Source organism: Engystomops pustulosus, chromosome 1, assembly GCF_040894005.1.
Source record: "Engystomops pustulosus chromosome 1, aEngPut4.maternal, whole genome shotgun sequence".
Lineage (NCBI taxonomy): Eukaryota > Metazoa > Chordata > Amphibia > Anura > Leptodactylidae > Engystomops > Engystomops pustulosus.
In genome coordinates, this window is record NC_092411.1 from 298818068 (window position 1) to 298843169 (window position 25102).

Below are 25102 nucleotides of genomic sequence, written 5' to 3' on the forward strand. Positions count from 1 at the left end.
CTGACCCCTGACCACTGCTGGCTATGATAGAAAGGTGTAAGGACACAGGACATGGCCGCTCGCTGTGTATGGGGGGTGTAGTCACAGAGGGGTCAGAGCACCCATGCTGACCCCTGACCACTGCTGGCTATGATAGAAAGGTGTCAGGACACACAGGACATGGCAGCTCGCTGTGTATGGGGGGTGTAGTCACAGAGGGGTCAGAGCACCCATGCTGACCCCTGACCACTGCTGGCTATGATAGAAAGGTGTCAGGACACACAGGACATGGCAGCTCGCTGTGTATGGGGGGTGTAGTCACAGAGAGGTCAGAGCACCCATGCTGACCCCTGACCACTGCTGGCTATGATAGAAAGGTGTCAGGACACAGGACATGGCAGCTAGCTGTGTATGGGGGGTGTAGTCACAGAGGGGTCAGAGCGCCCATGCTGACCCCTGACCACTGCAGGCTATGATAGAAAGGTGTCAGGACACACAGGACATGGCAGCTCGCTGTGTATGGGGGGTGTAGTCACAGAGGGGTCAGGGCACCCATGCTGACCCCTGACCACTGCTGGCTATGATAGAAAGGTGTCAGGACACAGGACATGGCAGCTCGCTGTGTATGGGGGGTGTAGTCACAGAGGGGTCAGAGCTCCCATGCTGACCCCTGACCACTGCTGGCTATGATAGAAAGGTGTCAGGACACACAGGACATGGCAGCTCGCTGTGTATGGGGGGGGGGTAGTCACAGAGGGGTCAGAGCGCCCATGCTGACCCCTGACCACTGCTGGCTATGATAGAAAGGTGTCAGGACACAGGACATGGCAGCTCGCTGTGTATGGGGGGTGTAGTCACAGAGGGGTCAGAGCACCCATGCTGACCCCTGACCACTGCTGGCTATGATAGAAAGGTGTCAGGACACACAGGACATGGCAGCTCGCTGTGTATGGGGGGTGTAGTCACAGAGGGGTCAGAGCGCCCATGCTGACCCCTGACCACTGCTGGCTATGATAGAAAGGTGTCAGGACACACAGGACATGGCAGCTCGCTGTGTATGGGGGGTGTAGTCACAGAGGGGTCAGAGCGCCCATGCTGACCCCTGACCACTGCTGGCTATGATAGAAAGGTGTCAGGACACACAGGACATGGCAGCTCGCTGTGTATGGGGGTGTAGTCACAGAGGGGTCAGAGCGCCCATGCTGACCCCTGACCACTGCTGGCTATGATAGAAAGGTGTCAGGACACAGGACATGGCAGCTCGCTGTGTATGGGGGGTGTAGTCACAGAGGGGTCAGAGCACCCATGCTGACCCCTGACCACTGCTGGCTATGATAGAAAGGTGTCAGGACACACAGGACATGGCAGCTCGCTGTGTATGGGGGGTGTAGTCACAGAGGGGTCAGAGCGCCCATGCTGACCCCTGACCACTGCTGGCTATGATAGAAAGGTGTCAGGACACACAGGACATGGCAGCTCGCTGTGTATGGGGGGTGTAGTCACAGAGGGGTCAGAGCGCCCATGCTGACCCCTGACCACTGCTGGCTATGATAGAAAGGTGTCAGGACACACAGGACATGGCAGCTCGCTGTGTATGGGGGGTGTAGTCACAGAGAGATCAGAGTGCCCATGCTGACCCCTGACAACTGCTGGCTATGATAGAAAGGTGTCAGGACACACAGGACATGGCAGCTCGCTGTGTTTGGGGGATGTAGTCACAGAGGGGTCAGAGCGCCCATGCAGACCCCTGACCACTGCTGGCTATGATAGAAAGATGTCAGGACACACAGAACATGGCAGCTCGCTGTGTATGGGGGATGTAGTCACAGAGGGGTCAGAGCGCCCATGCTGACCCCTGACCACTGCTGGCTATGATAGAAAGGTGTCAGGACACACAGGACATGGCAGCTGGCTGTGTATGAGGGATGTAGTCATAGAGGGGTCAGAGCACCCATGCTGACCCCTGACCACTGCTGGCTATGATAGAAAGGTGTCAGGACACAGGACATGGCAGCTCGCTGTGTATGGGGGGTGTAGTCACAGAGGGGTCAGAGCACCCATGCTGACCCCTGACCACTGCTGGCTATGATAGAAAGGTGTCAGGACACACAGGACATGGCAGCTCGCTGTGTATGGGGGGTGTAGTCACAGAGGGGTCAGAGCGCCCATGCTGACCCCTGACCACTGCTGGCTATGATAGAAAGGTGTCAGGACACACAGGACATGGCAGCTCGCTGTGTATGGGGGTGTAGTCACAGAGGGGTCAGAGCGCCCATGCTGACCCCTGACCACTGCTGGCTATGATAGAAAGGTGTCAGGACACAGGACATGGCAGCTCGCTGTGTATGGGGGGTGTAGTCACAGAGGGGTCAGAGCACCCATGCTGACCCCTGACCACTGCTGGCTATGATAGAAAGGTGTCAGGACACACAGGACATGGCAGCTCGCTGTGTATGGGGGGTGTAGTCACAGAGGGGTCAGAGCGCCCATGCTGACCCCTGACCACTGCTGGCTATGATAGAAAGGTGTCAGGACACACAGGACATGGCAGTTCGCTGTGTATGGGGGGTGTAGTCACAGAGGGGTCAGAGCGCCCATGCTGACCCCTGACCACTGCTGGCTATGATAGAAAGGTGTCAGGACACACAGGACATGGCAGCTCGCTGTGTATGGGGGGTGTAGTCACAGAGAGATCAGAGTGCCCATGCTGACCCCTGACAACTGCTGGCTATGATAGAAAGGTGTCAGGACACACAGGACATGGCAGCTCGCTGTGTTTGGGGGATGTAGTCACAGAGGGGTCAGAGCGCCCATGCAGACCCCTGACCACTGCTGGCTATGATAGAAAGGTGTCAGGACACACAGAACATGGCAGCTCGCTGTGTATGGGGGATGTAGTCACAGAGGGGTCAGAGCGCCCATGCTGACCCCTGACCACTGCTGGCTATGATAGAAAGGTGTCAGGACACACAGGACATGGCAGCTGGCTGTGTATGAGGGATGTAGTCATAGAGGGGTCAGAGCACCCATGCTGACCCCTGACCACTGCTGGCTATGATAGAAAGGTGTCAGGACACACAGGACATGGCAGCTCGCTGTGTATGGGGGGTGTAGTCACAGAGAGGTCAGAGCGCCCATGCTGACCCCTGACCACTGCTGGCTATGATAGAAAGGTGTCAGGACACACAGGACATGGCAGCTGGCTGTGTATGAGGGATGTAGTCACAGAGGGGTCAGAGCGCCCATGCTGACCCCTGACCACTGCTGGCTATGATAGAAAGGTGTCAGGACACACAGGACATGGCAGCTCGCTGTGTATGGGGGGTGTAGTCACAGAGAGGTCAGAGCGCCCATGCTGACCCCTGACCACTGCTGGCTATGATAGAAAGGTGTCAGGACACACAGGACATGGCAGCTCGCTGTGTATGGGGGGTGTAGTCACAGAGAGGTCAGAGCGCCCATGCTGACCCCTGACCACTGCTGGCTACGATAGATCTGTGGTGTGAATACTACTCTACACTTTGTGAACTGTGTATTATATCTCCTAGCACAAGATGTACCAGTAAACAAAATATACTCAATTTGTATTAAGACTATGATGAAAATGTTTATTACGTTACCAATATTGTTCCATTTTACAATGTGCATTCCAAGTCTGGATCTCATTTATTGTGTTAAAATAGTAAATGGAAAAAAAATCTGCAAAATCATCCCGAGAATTTATTGGAAATATGAAACATTTAGTTATTTCAATGGGTAGAACTTAGAATCTAGGATTTCTGGACAAACCCTTGGCCTCAGGAGACCTTGACTGTAGTCCAATGTTCAGTAAGATGTGTGGGCGCTTCCTGACGATCGGCAGCCCTGGGTCGCACAGCATTGGAGGCCATGGAGGAAGCAATATAGGTAGCCCCGGTAGCCCAGAGTCTCTTCCAGTGCTGAACCCATGGGGTATAATCCAATATCTACGCTGCTAGTTTTATAAGGACTGATAAACTCGGGCCCCCAAAATAATTTGTATCTGATGGTTCTAGTCTATCACTAATTATCAATAAGTGCTATTTGGGCATAGAAACGAAATAGTGGGACCTCTCCTTCTAAGCCCATGCCCTATGAGCCGGAGCGGAGAGCGGGCTATAGTCCACATAGACACCCATTCAGATGGACCCCCCTGACATCACCTCATCACAGAGACCTATGGAAATTGGTTCCTAAAACATAAATAAATAAAATGTAACAAAATGATAATAAAATAATAAATCATTTGTGCGTTGTTTCCAGCATGATAGGAAGTCAATGAGGTGGCTCCCGCACATGGACATTGGGGGGAGGTTACTGGGCTTCATGGGCCAGGCCTTGGTGCTCATGAGAGAAAGGAATAAGTAGTAGGATATAAATAATGGCTTATTCTTCTAAGAATCACAACCTTGTGGCTCCAAGTCTTGTATCTGCTGCCCAAGGACCACCACAACTGATGTTCGGGATATTGAAGAGTATGAGTTACACGCTATGGAGACGATGGACAGAAAACAGATGAAGAACTTATGGAATGAATTGTTCGTCCACTCATGAGAAGTTGTTTTTTCTTTACAAAAAAGGATCAAAAAATCATCTTGTCGAGATTTTTCTGGTGGACCTTTTGCTCCCAGACAGGAGATGGCAAAAGTATTCACATAACTTAATTAAAAACAACACAAAGGAAAGTCCATAATGTTCACAATGTATAGAAAGTGCAATATAAAACAGTTCCCCTCCACCATCGGGACCACCCCATATGAACTGCATGGGTAGGAGAACCATATATCACTCCTATGTTATGAGGTCTTCAAGGTAGAACGCATGAGTTGGCTCCATCTTTGTCTTCCACACCCGATGGCCAGATCTCTGGTTGGATCTAGTGTTGTCAAGAAGGATGGGCCTGGCAGTGCATTTAGGAAAAAAAATCCAGAAGAGATGAGTTTAGATAGGAAAATTGTCCATCACAGGGTACACAGGAAGAGAATGTTTGGTCCTATATGTACAAGAGTTCTCTATCAAAAGAAGAGCTGGGAAGGCACCTTGAGTCCTCTTCTGTGTAATGCTTATCCTTCTCCTGAAGAAAGGGATCACTATTAATGGATTCTTCATGTAGGAAACCTCTTGGATCACAATCTAGATCTATGTTCTTTGATGAGTCCATTGCACAAGTCAGAAGATCCAAGACCACATTCTCCATCATATGATGCACTTGAGTCAATGATCTTGAGTTAAGTATCTTACATAGGTGGCACAATGAGGCCGGTCATGGCTGGAGGCAACAAAGACAAAGAAGTCGCACATCATCAAGTCAACTCTCCATTGGTCAGTCATCACGTTAATTCTATAGCTGGGCTTATTAATAACCCAAATAATAGATTGACTTAAACTTCACAAGCTATGACACCCCCCCTGCCCCCCCACTTTCCCTTCTTTCAACTCATGGAGCAGCTCAAGTTGCTTAGATATTCCCCTCTTTTATGACATCATCCATGTACACATTACACTATTATTAAGGAGAACCCTACCATGCTACAATACATATATCGTTCATAATGGTTCCCATCAGTTCCCATCAGCCACTTACCTTGAAGACTGTTTGCACTGGAGCTGGTGCAGGTTGGAGGAGGGGAGTTCTGAGGCCGCACGACAGGAGCAAAGGCGCTTTTCTGCTTGACGGCAGAAATCATATTGACTGGAGAAAAGGAGAAGACGCCAGCAGCGGTGGCAGAGTTTCCACCTGATGGAAGGGATATAGAGGAGGCTCCTAGTGGAGGACTGGCAGGCATAACTGAGGGAATAAAGGTGGATACTGATGACCTCATCACATCAGGTACTCCATGGACAATCCATGACAGGTGGTCTAGTGATGTATAGTGAATGTGTGCATCGTTATGATTGGTGTAGACCATCCATAGTATTAACTATTACCTAAGACCCCAGATGATGAGCCCGAGAAGACATTGAGGACACTTATCAAGGTCTGTAGTCTCATCTCACCACCTCCACCCCTCTCCAATCATAAGTAATTCCTACATTGGCTGAAAACCACTTAACCTGTGATAAGGAGCAATCAGGGAGTCGATGGAGTGTCTACAGCTACAAAGGTCCAGTGCTTGTAGGATGTAGGAAGAAGATTTTACACTCACTTGCATATGGAGAATTGGCCGTTGAGCCATTGAGGAAGCTGGGTGAGGCTGGTACTCCCAGGCTAGTCATCCCAGTACCAGCATAGCCATTCATGCTGGAAGTGATGGTGTTGTAATTAGATTGTTGAGGAGTGGAGCTTGGTACATAACCTCGTGGAGAGACACTGCTTGTGTTTCTGGAGTAACCTAGAAGAGAAGAAATATGAATACCAACGTGGATGGATGGTGGCTAAAAGAGACGGATCCATCACACTGCTCCACCTTGATCGGATGTCTGTGAAGATTCTGCTATGTTAATGGCCAGTTGACTTCCAAATGAGTTGACGCTCATCATGCCAGTGTGGGGGTGGTTGGTGGCAAGTGAGGATAGCTGGTTGGAGTTTCGGGGGACGCTGTACAGTGCTTCTGCTATATCTGCTGCTCGTTTTAAGATGATGTCCTAGATGGATGAGTAAAGACCTGGAGTTAGTGGTTAACTAGAGGCGACACATTACAACATGACCACTATGGTCAAAGATCAAGAAGACAGAACTAACGGAAGGCAAATGGGTCCTGGATATATCTGGGTGATCGTGCACCCTGCCGAGTCTACAACAAATGTATTATGTATGAGGACAGAGGGACTCATCCTGATGTCTGCCTGGTCTATGGGGCGGTATTTGGCAGTAGTTTATCCCCTTCAGTGTTTGACCGCCGTGATTGTGCCCGTTCATGGGGGATTGGGTCTTGATTTTATAGAAGCAGAACAAGACTTTTCCAAAGTCATTCTACCATTCAATCTGTAATGATATAATCTATAAAGTAGACAACGGACCCTGTGAGGGTCATACTCCACTCCAACAAGTGTTACCTGGTTATTGTGTGGCATCCCATATAACGCTTCCACCAGGTCAGCCGCTCTCTTCAACAAGACTTCCTAAAGACAAGAGCAGAGGATCTTAATGTCAACAAACAACAGGGTGCAAATGGTAGATCTGAACCTACAGGTTTTCTTTAGAATGGGCACAAGTATATTTTGAATGGTATGACCTGGAAGTGGGGACAAATAGATTTTAATTTATAGGTAGACCTCAAGGTAGGAACCAGTAAATATTGACCTACACCTTATGAGAACCAGTAGATCACAAACTGAAAGTTGGCTTCAGGGTGAAGATCAGTAAATCTGCAAGTGGACCTTGGAATAAGGATCATGAGGCTTCTTGTAAAGATAAGGCACTGGTAGATATTGGATTACAGGTGGACCTTTGAGTGCAGTGCCTTGCAAAGCTTGGGTCCTGGGTTCAAGTCCCATCCAGGCCAACATCTGCAAAGAGTTTGTATGTGCTCTCCGTGTTTGGGTGCGTTTCCCCCATACTCCAAAACGTAGTGGTAGTTTGATTAGATTGTGAGCCCCATTGCGGACAGGGACTGATCTGGCAGCTCTGTGCAGCGCTGCGGAATCTGTGTGCACTATATAAATAAAGGAATTATTATTATTATTAGATCTCATTCTTCTTGTAGAATGAGCATATCTTGATCTACAGGTGGACTTTGTATTGGGGTTAGAGTTTGATCTGTCTTTTAAAGACTTTAAGGACCTCAGTAGCTTCTGATCTCCTTGTAGATGGTTGTGAGGAGGACAGTAAGATAAGTCTACTTGACCTCAGAGGGGAGGCGGATGAAAAAGTAGAAAGTTTTGCCTTTGTTACCCTTATGAGAGTTTGATCAACATATCTGACCTGGAAGAAGCATCCATGTGTGATTGTCTGGAAGGGTCAACTTGACTTATTAACTTGATGGCCTATGTTTGGGTAAATCCATCTCAGCTCCCCCAAACCGCTTTTAGCTCACAAATATGTTGTTTCTTGATTGTCCAAGGGCCTTAAAGTTCTTACAAACTCCGATTTCCACTTCAGTACAAACTGCTGATGGTTTCCACAGATATGTCTACATCCTGCTGCCTTTATTTCATTATTCTTCTTTAAGTACTTCCTATTCCTTCCCACCCCCTCCATCCCGCACTCTCCTCGCTCCACATCTTCTCTCTTCTTCTATAAAACAATGCATTAATCTTCCATTACTTCTTCTGCCGCAGCCCTATCAATCGAAGATCACACCAAGACTGAGCTCGAAGCCTCAATCAGCTGCTAATTGTATTCATTGGCGTCCGTGGGGACCGGAGCAGGTTACAGCGCCGCACCTCCACTTAGGGCCCAATCTACTTAGTAACCGCTTCTTTGATGGTCGTAATGCAAAAAGTGGATTATGTGTGATGTGAAATTATTGACCCACATAAGTGGCTCCTTTAAAAAGCATCGTAGAGTGATAGTAAGTACGGGAGAGGCGAGGCAAAGACAGCACTAGATCATTTCATCTTATAAATCCCCATAAATAATAATGATGGATGGGAGGTAGTTACTCTTCCCATTTGGGATAATCTTGGTCAACCTTCATTTATTGATCTTACTAGTCCAAACACATCTAAAGCTGCACCAACAAATGTTTTGGTCAAACATTATGGGTTTTTCGGGGTCAAACATTATGGGTTTTTCGGGGTCAATCTGGGATGTGTTCTTCTCCAAGTGGAGATGACTATGACTAGATATGACTAGTATGTGCAGAGATGACGAGGGGGAGGTGAGTGTGGTCCCAGGAGAATGTCTAGTTTACCATCGTCACATAGAAGGTCACATCCTATTTACTGTAAGTCAGAAGGTAGTAGACATCCCATGAAAGGTCAGGGGGTCTCTGTGGAGAGCAGGAGCAGTGAAGCGGCAGGATAATGACTTCCCTCCTTGGACAGCTCCTCAGCAGATCACTGGAGCATCATACAGGGAGGCAGGAGACACCCTCAGGGGACGCCCGATGGAGAGAGATGTGGCCCTGGGATGGCATGTACTGAGAATAACTATTGTGCCGAAGCTCCTGCCACCTCTACAGAAGAGACAACTCCAAGGAATGACTAACGCTACAAGACTCCCCAGGAGATGTCTACAACAAGACTTTACACTACACCGGCGAATTAACACTTGTTGGTGGATGTGTAGGTCATGACTGAAAATATGGAAAAAAGCTGACAGACCAGATCAGGGAGAGGGCTGGACATTCAATTTGATGACCCCAGCAGTGAGGGAGGGGACACGGCGATCCCAGCAATGGGGGAGGGGACACGGCGATCCCAGCAGTGAGGGAGGGGACACGGCGATACCAACAGTGAGGGAGGGGACACGGCGATCCCAGCAGTGAGGGAGGGGACACGATTCCAGCAGAGAGGGAGGGGACACGGTGATCCCAGCAGTGAGGGAGGGGACACAATGATCCCAGCAGTGAGGGAGGGGACACAGTGATCCCAGCAGTGAGGGAAGGGACACGGTGATCCCAGCAGTGAGGGAGGGGACACGGCGACCCCAGCAGTGAGGGAGGGGACACGGCGACCCCAGCAGAGAGGGAAGGGACACGGTGATCCCAGCAAAGAGGGAGGGGACACGGTGATCCCAGTAGTGAGGTAGGGGACACAGTGATCCAAGCAGTGAAGGAGGAGACACGGCGACCCCAGCAAAGAGGGAGGGGACGCGTTGATCCCAGCAGTGAGGGAGGGGACATGTTGATACCAGTAGTGAAGGAGGGGACAGGTGACCCCAGCAGTCGTTGTGCAGCAGGTGAGCTGTGACATCACCTGTACAGTATATGGGAACTCCAGGATGATCTACCGACAGTATATACCGGTCAGTGTAACCGGGACCAAAGTATAACCCCGGACTCAACCAGCCCCAAATCCATCAACACTACTGCACCCGTCGTTGAATCACCCCAAAAGGAAAAAAGGGAGAGCCACCAATTGTGCAGGTAAAAGATGAGAGGACGGTAATTACACCATAAATAAAATTTCAACTATGAGAGAAAAATGAGAAAACATCCATCTGTCCTCCTCTCATTACCTGTAGTAATGGCTCCTGTGTCCTCCTCATTACCTGTAGTAATGGCTCCTCTGTCCTCCCTCATTACCTGTAGTAATGGCTCCTGTGTCTTCCCCTCATTACCTGTAGTAATGGCTCCTGTGTCCTCCTCTTACTACCTGTAGTAATGGCTCCTCTGTCCTCCTCTCATTACATGTAGTAATGGCTCCTGTGTCCTCCCCTCATTACCTGTAGTAATGGCTCCTGTGTCCTCCCCTCATTACCTGTAGTAATGGCTCCTGTGTCCTCCCCTCATTACCTGTAGTAATGGCTCCTGTGTCCTCCCCTCATTACCTGTAGTAATGGCTCCTGTGTCCTCCTCTCATTACCTGTAGTAATGGCTCCTGTGTCCTCCCCTTATTACCTGTAGAAATGGCTCCTGTGTCCTCCTCATTACCTGTAGTAATGGCTCCTGTGTCCTCCCCTCATTACCTGTAGTAATGGCTCCTGTGTCCTCCCCTCATTACCTGTAGTAATGGCTCCTCTCCTTCTCTCATTACCTGTAGAAATGGCTCCTGTGTCCTCCCCTCATTACCTGTAGTAATGGCTCCTCTCCTCCTCTCATTACCTGTAGAAATGGCTCCTGTGTCCTCCTCTCATTACCTGTAGTAAAGGCTCCTCTGTCCTCCTCTCATTACCTGTAGTAATGGCTCCTGTGTCCTCCCCTCATTACCTGTAGTAATGGCTCCTCTCCTCCTCTCATTACCTGTAGTAATGGCTCCTGTGTCCTCCTCTCATTGCCTGTAGTAACGGCTCCTGTGTCCTCCCCTCATTACCTGTAGTAATGGCTCCTGTGTCCTCCCCTCATTACCTGTAGTAATGGCTCCTCTGTCCTCCCCTCATTACCTGTAGAAATGGCTCCTGTGTCCTCCTCTCATTACCTGTAGAAATGGCTCCTGTGTCCTCCTCATTACCTGTAGTAATGGCTCCTGTGTCCTCCCCTCATTACCTGTAGTAATGGCTCCTGTGTCCTCCCCTCATTACCTGTAGTAATGGCTCCTCTCCTCCTCTCATTACCTGTAGAAATGGCTCCTGTGTCCTCCCCTCATTACCTGTAGTAATGGCTCCTCTCCTCCTCTCATTACCTGTAGAAATGGCTCCTGTGTCCTCCTCTCATTACCTGTAGTAAAGGCTCCTCTGTCCTCCTCTCATTACCTGTAGTAATGGCTCCTGTGTCCTCCCCTCATTACCTGTAGTAATGGCTCCTCTCCTCCTCTCATTACCTGTAGTAATGGCTCCTGTGTCCTCCTCTCATTGCCTGTAGTAACGGCTCCTGTGTCCTCCCCTCATTACCTGTAGTAATGGCTCCTGTGTCCTCCCCTCATTACCTGTAGTAATAGCTCCTGTGTCCTCCTCTCATTACCTGTAGTAATGGCTCCTGTGTCCTCCCCTCAATACCTGAAGTAATGGCTCCTGTGTCCTCCTCTCATTACCTGTAGTAATGGCTCCTCAGTCCTCCTCTTATTACCTGTAGTAATGGCTCCTGTGTCCTCCCCTCATTACCTGTAGTAATGGCTCCTGTGTCCTCCACTCATTACCTGTAGTAATGGCTCCTGTGTCCTCCTCTCATTACCTGTAGTAATGGCTCCCGTATCCTCCTCTCATTACCTGTAGCAATGGCTCCCGTGTCCTCCCCTCATTACCTGTAGTAATGGCTCCTGTGTCCTCCCCTCATTACCTGTAGTAATGGCTCGTGGGTCCTCCTCTCATTACCTGTAGTAATGGCTCGTGGGTCCTCCTCTCATTACCTGTAGTAAAGGTTCCTGTGACCTCCCCTCATTACCTGTAGTAATGGCTCCTGTGTCCTCCCCTCATTACCTGTAGTAATGGCTCCTGTGTCCTCCCCTCATTACCTGTAGTAATGGCTCCTGTGTCCTCCCCTCATTACCTGTAGTAATGGCTCCTGTGTCCTCCCCTCATTACCTGTAGTAATGGCTCCTGTGTCCTCCTCTCATTACCTGTAGTAATGGCTCCTGTGTCCTCCCCTCATTACCTGTAGTAATGGCTCCTGTGTCCTCCCCTCATTACCTGTAGTAATGGCTCCTGTGTCCTCCCCTCATTACCTGTAGTAATGGCTCCTGTGTCCTCCCCTCATTACCTGTAGTAATGGCTCCTGTGTCCTCCCCTCATTACCTGTAGTAATGGCTCCTGTGTCCTCCCCTCATTACCTGTAGTAATGGCTCCTCTGTCCTCCTCTCATTACCTGTAGCAATGGCTCTTGTGTCCTCCCCTCATTACATGTAGCAATGGCTCCTGTGTCCTCCTCTCATTACCTGTAGTAATGGCTCCTGTGTCCTCCTCTCATTACCTGTAGTAATGGCTCCTGTGTCCTCCCCTCATTACCTGTAGTAATGGCTCTTGTGTCCTCCCCTCATTACCTGTAGTAATGGCTCCTGTGTCCTCCCCTCATTACCTGTAGTAATGGCTCCTCTGTCCTACCCTCATTACCTGTAGTAATGGCTCCTCCGTCCTCCCCTCATTACCTGTAGTAATGGCTCCTGTGTCCTCCCCTCATTACCTGTAGCAATGGCTCTTGTGTCCTCCCCTCATTACCTGTAGTAATGGCTCCTGTGTCCTCCCCTCATTACCTGTAGTAATGGCTCCTGTGTCCTCCCCTCATTTCCTCTAGCAATGGCTCCTGTGTCCTCCTCTCATTACCTGTAGTAATGGCTCCTGTGTCCTCCTCATTACCTGTAGTAATGGCTCCTCTGTCCTCCCCTCATTACCTGTAGTAATGGCTCCTGTGTCCTCCCCACATTACCTGTAATAATGGCTCCTGTGTCCTCCCCTCATTACCTGTAGTAATGGCTCCTGTGTCCTCCTCTCATTACCTGTAGTAATGGCTCCTGTGTCCTCCTCTCATTACCTGTAGTTATGGCCCCTGTGTCCTCCTCTCATTACCTGTAGTAATGGCTCCTGTGTCCTCCTCTCATTACCTGTAGTAATGGCTCCTGTGTCCTCCCCTCATTACCTGTAGTAATGGCTCCTGTGTCCTCCCCTCATTACCTGTATTAATGGCTCCTGTGTCCTCCCCTCATTACCTGTAGTAATGGCTCCTCTGTCCTCCCCTCATTACCTGTAGTAATGGCTCCTGTGTCCTCCCCTCATTACCTGTAGTAATGGCTCCTCTGTCCTCCCCTCATTACCTGTAGTAATGGCTCCTGTGTCCTCCATTCATTGCATTGCAGTTTCATCCAGAGATCACCAAACCTACTATGCAGCATGGGGGCGGGGGTAACATCCTGACGAGGGGCTGTTCCCCTGGAAAGGGACCAGGAAGACTGATCCATGTCCATAAAAGAATGAATGGGGTCATATTTTGTGACATTTTGAGCGTAGACCTCCTTCCATCAGCAAGGGCAGTGAAGATGAAGCGTGGCCGGCTCTTTCAGTAGAACAATGATACCAGCGCATTGCCAGGAGAACGAAGGAGCAGCTTCAGAAGAAGCATTTCAAGGTCCCGGGAGGCCTCACCAGTCTCCACATCTCACCCCATAGAAAACCTTTGGAAGGAGTTGAAAGTCCGTGTTGCACAGTGACAGCCCAAAACATCACTGCTCTAGAGGAGATCAACATGGAGGAACGGCCCAACATACCTGCAGCACTGTGTACCTACCTTAAGAAGACTTACAGAAAACCTCTGACCTCTGTCATTGCCAACAAAGGATTTAACAAAATATTGTTTTCTTAATGACCAAATACTTATTTTCTACCATAATTTGCAGATGTATTCTTTTAATTGATTTGTTGATACTTGATTGGTTTAATTGTCACTTTCTCATCTTTTTCAGCGGGAGAACTTGTACAATTGGTGGCTGACTAAATACTATTTTCCCCACTGTAGCATCTCCACCGACCATATAGAGTCTCCAATGTCAGGTTGGACGAGGGTGGCGGGGTGGATAAGGTGGGAAGGGTGAACGTGGGTGGCGGGGTGAACCAGGGTGGGCGGGTAGGACCAGGGTGGCAGGGTGGATGAGGGTGGCGGGGTGGACGAGGGCGGCAGGGTGGACGAGAGCAGCAGGGTGGACGAGAGCGGCGGGGTACACGAGGGGGTGGCGGGGTGGACGAGGGCGGCGGGGTGGACGAGGGCGGCGGGGTTGACGAGGGCGGCGGGGAGGAAGAGGGCGGCGGGGAGGAAGAGGGCGGCGGGGAGGAAGAGGGCGGCGGGGAGGAAGAGGGCGGCGGGCTGGACAAGGGCGGCAGGGTGGACGAGGTTGCTGGGATGGAAGAGGTCGGCGGGGTGGAAGAGGGCGGCGGGGTGGAAGAGGGCGGCGGGGTGGACAAGGGTGGCGGGGTGGAAGAGGTCGGCGGGGTGGAAGAGGTCGGCGGGGTGGAAGAGGTCGGCGGGGTGGAAGAGGTCGGCGGGGTGGATCACAGGAATTTGTAAACATTGAACGGTCTCTTTATGAGGTAGACAAGGGCAGGCAGGACGGGAACGCTTGGGGCTTGTGCAGCATTTTTTCTGGTGCACTTTTTCCCTCTATTGATGACCACCTTTCTGTGAACCCCTCCAGGCCCCCCCCCCCCCCCCGGTAATACACCATTTTGTCCTCCAGGGAGGGGTATACAGCATGCATAGTGTAACAGTAGAGCACATTACATTACAGGGTCATGTATTCGGTGGTTCTCACCTTGGGTAACCTCTCCGAGTCTCCTGGATGCCGGGGGACCACCTTCTGTAACCTCTGAAAGCCGTAGTCTATCGTAGGTTCATTCAGAGCTGTGAAACAAAAAGGTAACATATACAAATAAAATAATACTGCCACCATATAGTGTGAATATAATAACGTCCCTTCACCGTGCCAAAATAATACTGACTTATAATGCTCCCATACATTGCCAAAATAATATTGCTAGGTACTGCCCAAATCATGGTCCTATACAATGGTAGAATAGTGCAGAGGAGGTCCGACATCTCCTGAGGAGGTCCGACATGTCCTGTGGAGGTCCAACATGTCCTGAGGAGGTCCAACATGTCCTGAGGAGGTCCAACATGTCCTGAGGAGGTCCAACATGTCCTGAGGAGGTCCAACATGTCCTGAGGAGGTCCACCATGTCCTGAGGAGGTCCAACATGTTCTGAGGAGGTCCAACATGTCCTGAGGAGGTCCAACATGTCCTGTGGACGTCAACCATGAGGATCCTGAGCCTTCAGCCCTTAACGTAAGGAGATATTTCATTGCTCCACACACATTGGTTCAACCACCGCTTTAAGCCTCCATATGGGGAATGGTGTCTCCATCAATGAGCTCTGGAGTTGGAAGTGATGTCCCCCCTTCCTCCTGCATCACATCTCAGTATCTCATCCTCTTCTTGATATCTGTGACAACTATTCCCAGCAGATAATAAATAAGGCTACTTTTCCTCAGTAATCTCTGAGGAGCGCAGCCAGTGATCCCGGAGGAGAGGTGAGCGGTGCATGGGACCTCAGATCTACACGCCTTCCATCCTGGGTCATACCATTCCACTGACTCAGGTTCGATAATGTATTACTCGATTTAGATAGTGATTCTGAGCTGTGCTGGATCACCACTCTCAACTCCAAGCTAGATCTCTGTCTGAGTTGGACCACCACTCTCAATCCTTTGCTGGACCCTCATTACAGGATTCAGATTTCGTGGTATATACAGGTGTTTAAAATGTTCCAGATTTTTTTTTTCATTATAATTATTATTATATGTGATATCTGCTTCTGACTTTCTCAGGAAGTTATATTATTGGGTTGGCTTACATCTGCTGGCCTGGACCTGTGGACTGCAAATAGCTCAGGGGACTTTGGTTTAGACTACATTGGTAGATGGTAGCTGTCAACTCAATTTGATCAACACTGAGAAATACTATAGACCACAGCAGCCACGTGCACCGTCCCAGGAGTCTATGGGGCACCGTTTGTTCGCAGAGCATTTTGTGACACAGAATATTCAGCTTGAAGACAAAATACAAAACGACACATCTACTTTTAGTGAACACCAAATTTATTTTGTGCTTATAAATAATATGAATAAAAAAATTATTTTGTGTTGACAGGATTATTTTTGTGACACAGAATTGTTAACAAAAGTTTCCCCATAAAAGTCAGCTGTGCCGCCATAGCAATCACCACCCAGGAAGGCAGGTGTACCGACACCTTCATCTTATCAGTAATATAATCGTTCTAGGAAGACACCACCGTCCGATCAGTGAGACCCATGTCCCGGGAATAAGATCCCTGTAGCATCAGTGACACTTTCGACTCAGTGACATCACCGCCCTCTCAGTGACATCACCGCCCCCTCAGTGACATCACCGCCCCCTCAGTGACATCACCGCCCTCTCAGTGACATCACCGCCCTCTCAGTGACATCACCGCCCCCTCAGTGACATCACCGCCCTCTCAGTGACATCACCGCCCCCCTCAGTGACAACACCGCCCCCCTCAGTGACAACACCGCCCCCCTCAGTGACAACACCGCCCCCCTCAGTGACAACACCGCCCCCTCAGTGACAACACCGCCCCCTCAGTGACAACACCACCCCCTCGGTAATAACACCCCCCCCCCTCTCAGTGACATCACCGCCCCCTCAGTGACAACACCGCCCCCTCAGTGACAACACCGCCCCCTCAGTGACAACACCACCCCCTCAGTGACAACACCACCCCCTCAGTGACAACACCACCCCCTCAGTGACAACACCACCCCCTCAGTGACAACACCAACCCCCCCTCTCAGTGACATCACCGCCCCCTCAGTGACATCACCGCCCCTTCAGTGACATCACCGCCCCCTCAGTGACATCACCGCCCCTTCAGTGACATCACCGCCCCCTCAGTGACATCACCGCCCCCTCAGTGACATCACCGCCCCCTCAGTGACATCACCGCCCCCTCAGTGACATCACCGCCCCCTCAGTGACATCACCGCCCCTCGGTAATAACACCCCCCCCCTCTCAGTGACAAAACCACCCCCTCTGTGACATCACCACCCCCTCAGTGACAACAACACCCCCTCAGTGACAACACCACCCCCTCAGTGACAACACCACCCCCTCAGTGACAACACCACCCCCTCAGTGACAACACCACCCCCTCAGTGACATCACCACCCCCTCAGTGACATCACATCACCACACCCTCAGTGACATCACCACACCCTCAGTGACATCACCACACCCTCAGTGACAACACACCCTCAGTGACAACAACACACCCTCAGTGACAACACCACCCACTCAGTGACATCACCACCCCCTCAGTGACATCACCACCCCCTCAGTGACATCACCACCCCCTCAGTGACATCATCACCCCGTCAGTGACAACACCACCCCCTCAGTGACAACACCACCTCCTCAGTGACATCACCATCCCCTCAGTGACAAAACCACCCCCTCAGTGACATCACCACCGCCTCAGTGACATCACCACCGCCTCAGTGACAACACCACCCCCTCAGTGACAACACCACCCCCTCAGTGACATCACCACCCCCTCAGTGACATCATCACCCCGTCAGTGACAACACCACCCCCTCAGTGACAACACCACCCCCTCAGTGACAACACCACCCCCTCAGTGACAACACCACCTCCTCAGTGACAACACCACCTCCTCAGTGACATCACCATACCCTCAGTGACAAAACCACCCCCTCAGTGACATCAACACCGCCTCAGTGACATCACCACCGCCTCAGTGACATCACCACCGCCTCAGTGACATCACCACCGCCTTGGTAATAACACCCCCCCCTCTCAGTGACAAAACCACCCCCTCAGTGACATCACCACCCCCTCAGTGACAACACCCCCCCCCTCTCAGTGACATCACCGCCCCCTCAGTGACATCACCGCCCCCTCAGTGACATCACCGCCCCCTCAGTGACATCACCGCCCCCTCAGTGACATCACCGCCCCCTCAGTGACATCACCGCCCCCTCAGTGACAACACCGCCCCCTCAGTGACAACACCGCCCCCTCAGTGACATCACCGCCCCCTCAGTGACATCACCGCCCCCTCAGTGACATCACCATCCCCTCAGTGACATCACCACCCCCTCAGTGACAACACCACCCCCTCAGTGACAACACCACCCCCTCAGTGACATCACCACCCCCTCAGTGACATCACCACCCCCTCAGTGACATCACATCACCACCCCCTCAGTGACATCACCAACCCCTCAGTGACATCACCAACCCCTCAGTGACATCACCAACCCCTCAGTGACATCACCAACCCCTCAGTGACAACAACACACCCTCAGTGACAACAACACCCCCTCAGTGACAACAACACCCCCTCAGTGACAACACCACCCCCTCAGTGACAACACCACCCCCTCAGTGACAACACCACCCCCTCAGTGACATCACCACCCCCTCAGTGACAACAACACACCCTCAGTGACAACAACACACCCTCAGTGACAACAACACACCCTCAGTGACATCACCATCCCCTCAGTGACATCACCATCCCCTCAGTGACAACACCAACCCCCTCAGTGACATCACCAGCCCCTCAGTGACAAAACCACCCCCTCAGTGACATCACCACCCCCTCAGTGACAACAACACCCCCTCAGTGACATCACCAACCCCTCAGTGACAACAACACACCCTCAGTGACAACAACACACCCTCAGTGACAACACCACCCCCTCAGTGACATCACCACCACCTCAGTGACATCACCACCACCTCAGTGACATCACCACCCCCTCAGTGACAACAACACCCCCTCAGTGACAACAACACCCCCTCAGTGACATCACGACCCACTCAGTGACATCACGACCCACTCAGTGACATCACGACCCTCTCAGTGACATCACCACCCCCTCAGTGACATCACCACCGCCTCAGTGACACCACCCCCTCAGTGACACCACCCCCTCAGTGACAACACCACCCCCTCAGTGACATCACCACCCCCTCAGTGACATCACCACCCCCTCAGTGACAACAACACACCCTCAGTGACATCACCATCCCCTCAGTGACATCACCATCCCCTCAGTGACAACACCAACCCCCTCAGTGACATCACCAGCCCCTCAGTGACAAAACCACCCCCTCAGTGACAACACCACCCCCTCAGTGACATCACCACCCCCTCAGTGACAACAACACCCCCTCAGTGACATCACCAACCCCTCAGTGACAACAACACACCCTCAGTGACAACAACACACCCTCAGTGACAACAACACACCCTCAGTGACATCACCACCCCCTCAGTGACAACAACACCCCCTCAGTGACAACAACACCCCCCAGTGACATCACGACCCACTCAGTGACATCACCACCCCCTCAGTGACATCACCACCCCCTCAGTGACATCACCACCGCCTCAGTGACAACACCACCCCCTCAGTGACAACACCACCCCCTCAGTGACAACACCACCCCCTCAGTGACATCACCACCCCCTCAGTGACATCACCACCCCCTCAGTGACATCACCACCCCCTCAGTGACATCACCACCCCCTCAGTGACAACAACACACCCTCAGTGACAACAACACACCCTCAGTGACATCACCATCCCCTCAGTGACAACACCACCCCCTCAGTGACATCACCACCGCCTCAGTGACATCACCACCGCCTCAGTGACAACACCACCCCCTCAGTGACATCACCACCCCCTCAGTGACATCACATCACCACCCCCTCAGTGACATCACATCACCACCCCCTCAGTGACATCACCACCCCCTCAGTGACATCACATCACCACCCCCTCAGTGACATCACATCACCACCCCCTCAGTGACATCACATCACCACCCCCTCAGTGAAATCACCACCCCCTCAGTGACATCACCACCCCCTCAGTGACATCACCACCCCCTCAGTGACATCACCATCCTCCCAAGGACATCATTAATATATAGAAGGATGTCTGTAACTTTCGGGCTGGCCGTCATTACACAGACTATTAGAAGTGCTTAGGTGGTCTCCCACAGCCTGTCCCCCAGCACTTCCCCCGCATCTCCTGCCTGACTTCATGGATGGTGGGAACTTTCTCCTGCCCTGATGTGAAATATTTCCTCTCTGCTCGTGTAATAATGATGTCGCTCATTTTTCATTTTCTATCGTCTCCTCTGTAAAACATTTTCCAGCGAGAAAAATCTCTCCCGATAATGAGAACCACATGTCGTAATAATAGAAACGAGATCTCCCCGAGATTATGGAGCAACTCCGGCCTCTCCGGCCAAGCCCTCCGGAAGGAAAAGTACATTTACACCGGCCAAAAATGATTGACTCTCTATAAGCAGCTGCAGCGGGCGAAGGGGGGGGGAGGGAGGGGTGTCCAGGAATGGGACCCGGAGAAGGTCCTGTGTCAGGAGGAGAAAGTCATTTCCTCTTAGCAGCTGCTCTTCACACGTTTCATTACACTCCTCCAAAACATGGATCCACCAACATCCCAGTAGCCAGAAAATTCATAATACCGCACCCCATTATTACCCAATGCCCCTCTCTCCAAACCTGGAGACAACCGCAGCCCCAGTATTATAGTAGTTATATTCCTGTACATAGGGAGCAGTATTATAGTAGTTATATTCTTGTACATAAGGGGCAGTATAATAGTAGTTATATTCTTGTACACAGGGGGCAGTATTATAGTAGTTATATTCCTGTACATAGAAGGCAGTATTATAGTAGTTATATTCCTGTACATAGGGGGCAGTATTATAGTAGTTATATTCCTGTACATAGGGGGCAGTATTATAGTAGTTATATTCCTGTACATAGGGGGCAGTATTATAGTAGTTATATTCCTGTACATAGGGGCAGTATTATAGTAGTTATATTCCTGTACATAGGGGGCAGTATTATAGTAGTTATATTCCTGTACATAGGGGGCAGTATTATAGTAGTTATATTCTTGTACATAGGGGGCAGTATTATAGTAGTTATATTCCTGTACATAGGAGGCAGTATTATAGTAGTTATATTCCTGTACATAGGGGGCAGTATTATAGTAGTTATATTCTTGTACATAGGGGGCAGTATTATAGTAGTTATATTCTTGTACATAGGGAGCAGTATTATAGTAGTTATATTCCTGTACATAGGGGGCAGTATTATAGTAATTATATTCCTGTACATAGGGGCAGTATTATAGTAGTTATATTCCTGTACATAGGGGGCAGTATTATAGTAGTTATATTCTTGTACATAGGGGGCAGTATAATAGTAGTTATATTCTTGTACACAGGGGGCAGTATTATAGTAGTTATATTCCTGTACATAGAAGGCAGTATTATAGTAGTTATATTCCTGTACATAGGGGGCAGTATTATAGTAGTTATATTCCTGTCCATAGGGGGCAGTATTATAGTAGTTATATTCCTGTACATAGGGGGCAGTATTATAGTAGTTATATTCTTGTACATAGGGGGCAGTATTATAGTAGTTATATTCCTGTACATAGGGGGCAGTATTATAGTAGTTATATTCTTGTACATAGGGAGCAGTATTATAGTAGTTATATTCTTGTACATAGGGAGCAGTATTATAGTAGTTATATTCCTGTACATAGGGAGCAGCATTATAGTAGTTATATTCCTGTATATAGGGGGCAGTATTATAGTAGGTATATTCCTGTACATAGGGGGCAGTATTATAGTAGTTATATTCCTGTACATAGGGAGCAGTATTATAGTAGGGAGCAGTATTATAGTAGTTATATTCTTGTACATAGGGAGCAGTATTATAGTAGTTATATTCCTGTACATAGGGAGCAGCATTATAGTAGTTATATTCCTGTATATAGGGGGCAGTATTATAGTAGGTATATTCCTGTACATAGGGGGCAGTATTATAGTAGTTATATTCCTGTACATAGGGAGCAGTATTATAGTAGGGAGCAGTATTATAGTAGTTATATTCCTGTACATAGGGGGCAGTATTATAGTAGTTATATCCTGTACATAGGGGGCAGTATTATAGTAGTTATATTCTTGTACACAGGGGGCAGTATTATAGTAGTTATATTCCTGTACATAGAAGGCAGTATTATAGTAGTTATATTCCTGTACATAGGGGGCAGTATTATAGTAGTTATATTCTTGTACATAGGGGGCAGTATTATAGTAGTTATATTCTTGTACATAGGGAGCAGTATTATAGTAGTTATATTCCTGTACATAGGGAGCAGTATTATAGTAGTTATATTCCTGTACATAGGGGGCAGTATTATAGTAGGTATATTCCTGTACATAGGGGGCAGTATTATAGTAGTTATATCCCTGTACATAGGGGGCAGTATTATAGTAGTTATATTCCTGTACATAGGGGGCAGTATTATAGTAGTTATATTCTTGTACAAAGGGGGCAGTATAATAGTAGTTATATTCTTGTACATAGGGGGCAGTATAATAGTAGTTATATTCTTGTACACAGGGGGCAGTATTATAGTAGTTATATTCCTGTACATAGGAGGCAGTATTATAGTAGTTATATTCTTGTACATAGGGGGCAGTATAATAGTAGTTATATTCTTGTACACAGGGGGCAGTATTATAGTAGTTATATTCCTGTACATAGGGGGCAGTATTATAGTAGTTATATTCCTGTACATAGGAGGCAGTATTATAGTAGTTATATCCCTGTACATAGGGGGCAGTATTATAGTAGTTATATTCCTGTACATAGGGAGCAGTATTATAGTAGTTATATTCCTGTACATAGGGGGCAGTATTATAGTAATTATATTCCTGTACATAGGGGCAGTATTATAGTAGTTATATTCCTGTACATAGGGGGCAGTATTATAGTAGTTATATTCTTGTACATAGGGGGCAGTATAATAGTAGTTATATTCTTGTACACAGGGGGCAGTATTATAGTAGTTATATTCCTGTACATAGGAGGCAGTATTATAGTAGTTATATTCCTGTACATAGGGGGCAGTATTATAGTAGTTATATTCCTGTACATAGAATGCAGTATTATAGTAGTTATATTCTTGTACATAGGAGGCAGTATTATAGTAGTTATATTCCTGTACATAGGGGGCAGTATTATAGTAGTTATATTCTTGTACATAGGGGGCAGTATAATAGTAGTTATATTCTTGTACATAGGGGGCAGTATAATAGTAGTTATATTCTTGTACATAGGGGGCAGTATAATAGTAGTTATATTCTTGTACACAGGGGGCAGTATTATAGTAGTTATATTCCTGTACATAGGAGGCAGTATTATAGTAGTTATATTCCTGTACATAGGGGGCAGTATAATAGTAGTTATATTCTTGTACACAGGGGGCAGTATTATAGTAGTTATATTCCTGTACATAGGGGGCAGTATTATAGTAGTTATATTCCTGTACATAGGGGGCAGTATTATAGTAGTTATATTCCTGTACATAGGAGGCAGTATTATAGTAGTTATATCCCTGTACATAGGGGGCAGTATTATAGTAGTTATATTCCTGTACATAGGGAGCAGTATTATAGTAGTTATATTCCTGTACATAGGGGGCAGTATTATAGTAATTATATTCCTGTACATAGGGGCAGTATTATAGTAGTTATATTCCTGTACATAGGGGGCAGTATTATAGTAGTTATATTCTTGTACATAGGGGGCAGTATAATAGTAGTTATATTCTTGTACACAGGGGGCAGTATTATAGTAGTTATATTCCTGTACATAGGGGGCAGTATTATAGAAGTTATATTCCTGTACATAGAATGCAGTATTATAGTAGTTATATTCTTGTACATAGGAGGCAGTATTATAGTAGTTATATTCCTGTACATAGGGGACAGTATTATAGTAGTTATATTCTTGTACATAGGGAGCAATATTATAGTAGTTATATTCCTGTACATAGGGAGCAGCATTATAGTAGTTATATTCCTGTATATAGGGGGCAGTATTATAGTAGGTATATTCCTGTACATAGGGGGCAGTATTATAATAGTTATATTCCTGTACATAGGGAGCAGTATTATAGTAGGGAGCAGTATTATAGTAGTTATATTCTTGTACATAGGTGGCAGTATTATAGTAGTTATATCCTGTACATAGGGGGCAGTATTATAGTAGTTATATTCTTGTACACAGGGGGCAGTATTATAGTAGTTATATTCCTGTACATAGAAGGCAGTATTATAGTAGTTATATTCCTGTACATAGGGGGCAGTATTATAGTAGTTATATTCTTGTACATAGGGGGCAGTATTATAGTAGTTATATTCTTGTACATAGGGAGCAGTATTATAGTAGTTATATTCCTGTACATAGGGGGCAGTATTATAGTAGGTATATTCCTGTACGTAGGGAGCAGTATTATAGAAGGGAGCAGTATTATAGTAGTTATAGCCTGTACATAGAGGGCAGTATTATAGTAGTTATATTCCTGTACATAGGGGGCAGTATTATAGTAGTTATATTCCTGTACATAGGGGGCAGTATTATAGTAGTTATATTCCTGTACATAGGGGGCAGTATTATAGTAGTTATATTCTTGTACATAGGGGGCAGTATTATAGTAGTTATATTCTTGTACATAGGGAGCAGTATTATAGTAGTTATATTCCTGTACATAGGGAGCAGTATTATAGTAGTTATATTCCTGTACATAGGGGGCAGTATTATAGTAGGTATATTCCTGTACATAGGGGGCAGTATTATAGTAGTTATATTCCTGTACATAGGGGGCAGTATTATAGTAGTTATATTCTTGTACATAGGGGGCAGTATTATGGTAGTTATATTCTTGTACATAGGGGGCAGTATTATGGTAGTTATATTCTTGTACATAGGGGGCAGTATTATAGTAGTTATATTCCTGTACATAGGGGGCAGTATTATAGTAGTTATATTCTTGTACATAGGGGCAGTATTATAGTAGTTATATTCTTGTACATAGGGGCAGTATTATAGTAGTTATATTCTTGTACATAGGGGGCAGTATTATAGTAGTTATATTCCTGTACATAGGGGGCAGTATTATAGTAGTTATATTCCTGTACATAGGGGGCAGTATTATAGTAGTTATATTCTTGTACATAGAG

At 48.2% G+C, this 25102-nt stretch overlaps 1 protein-coding gene across 2 annotated transcripts in view; it reads right to left on the reverse strand.

The window, feature by feature from the left end:
• Positions 1–3598: 3598 nt before the first annotated feature.
• The window catches only part of LOC140084550 (transcription factor COE3-like), a 127299-nt gene continuing 105795 nt past the window's right edge, over positions 3599–25102 (reverse strand). For both annotated transcript variants that reach the window (XM_072126463.1, XM_072126462.1), the window contains exons 11-16: positions 14713–14801; positions 6994–7059; positions 6405–6582; positions 6144–6329; positions 5582–5785; positions 3599–5266 (exon numbers count right to left, since the gene is read on the reverse strand). In XM_072126463.1, the coding sequence (XP_071982564.1) occupies positions 5235–5266; positions 5582–5785; positions 6144–6329; positions 6405–6582; positions 6994–7059; positions 14713–14801 (755 nt within the window). In that variant the 3' untranslated portion in view covers positions 3599–5234. The remainder of the gene's footprint in view (positions 5267–5581; positions 5786–6143; positions 6330–6404; positions 6583–6993; positions 7060–14712; positions 14802–25102) is intronic.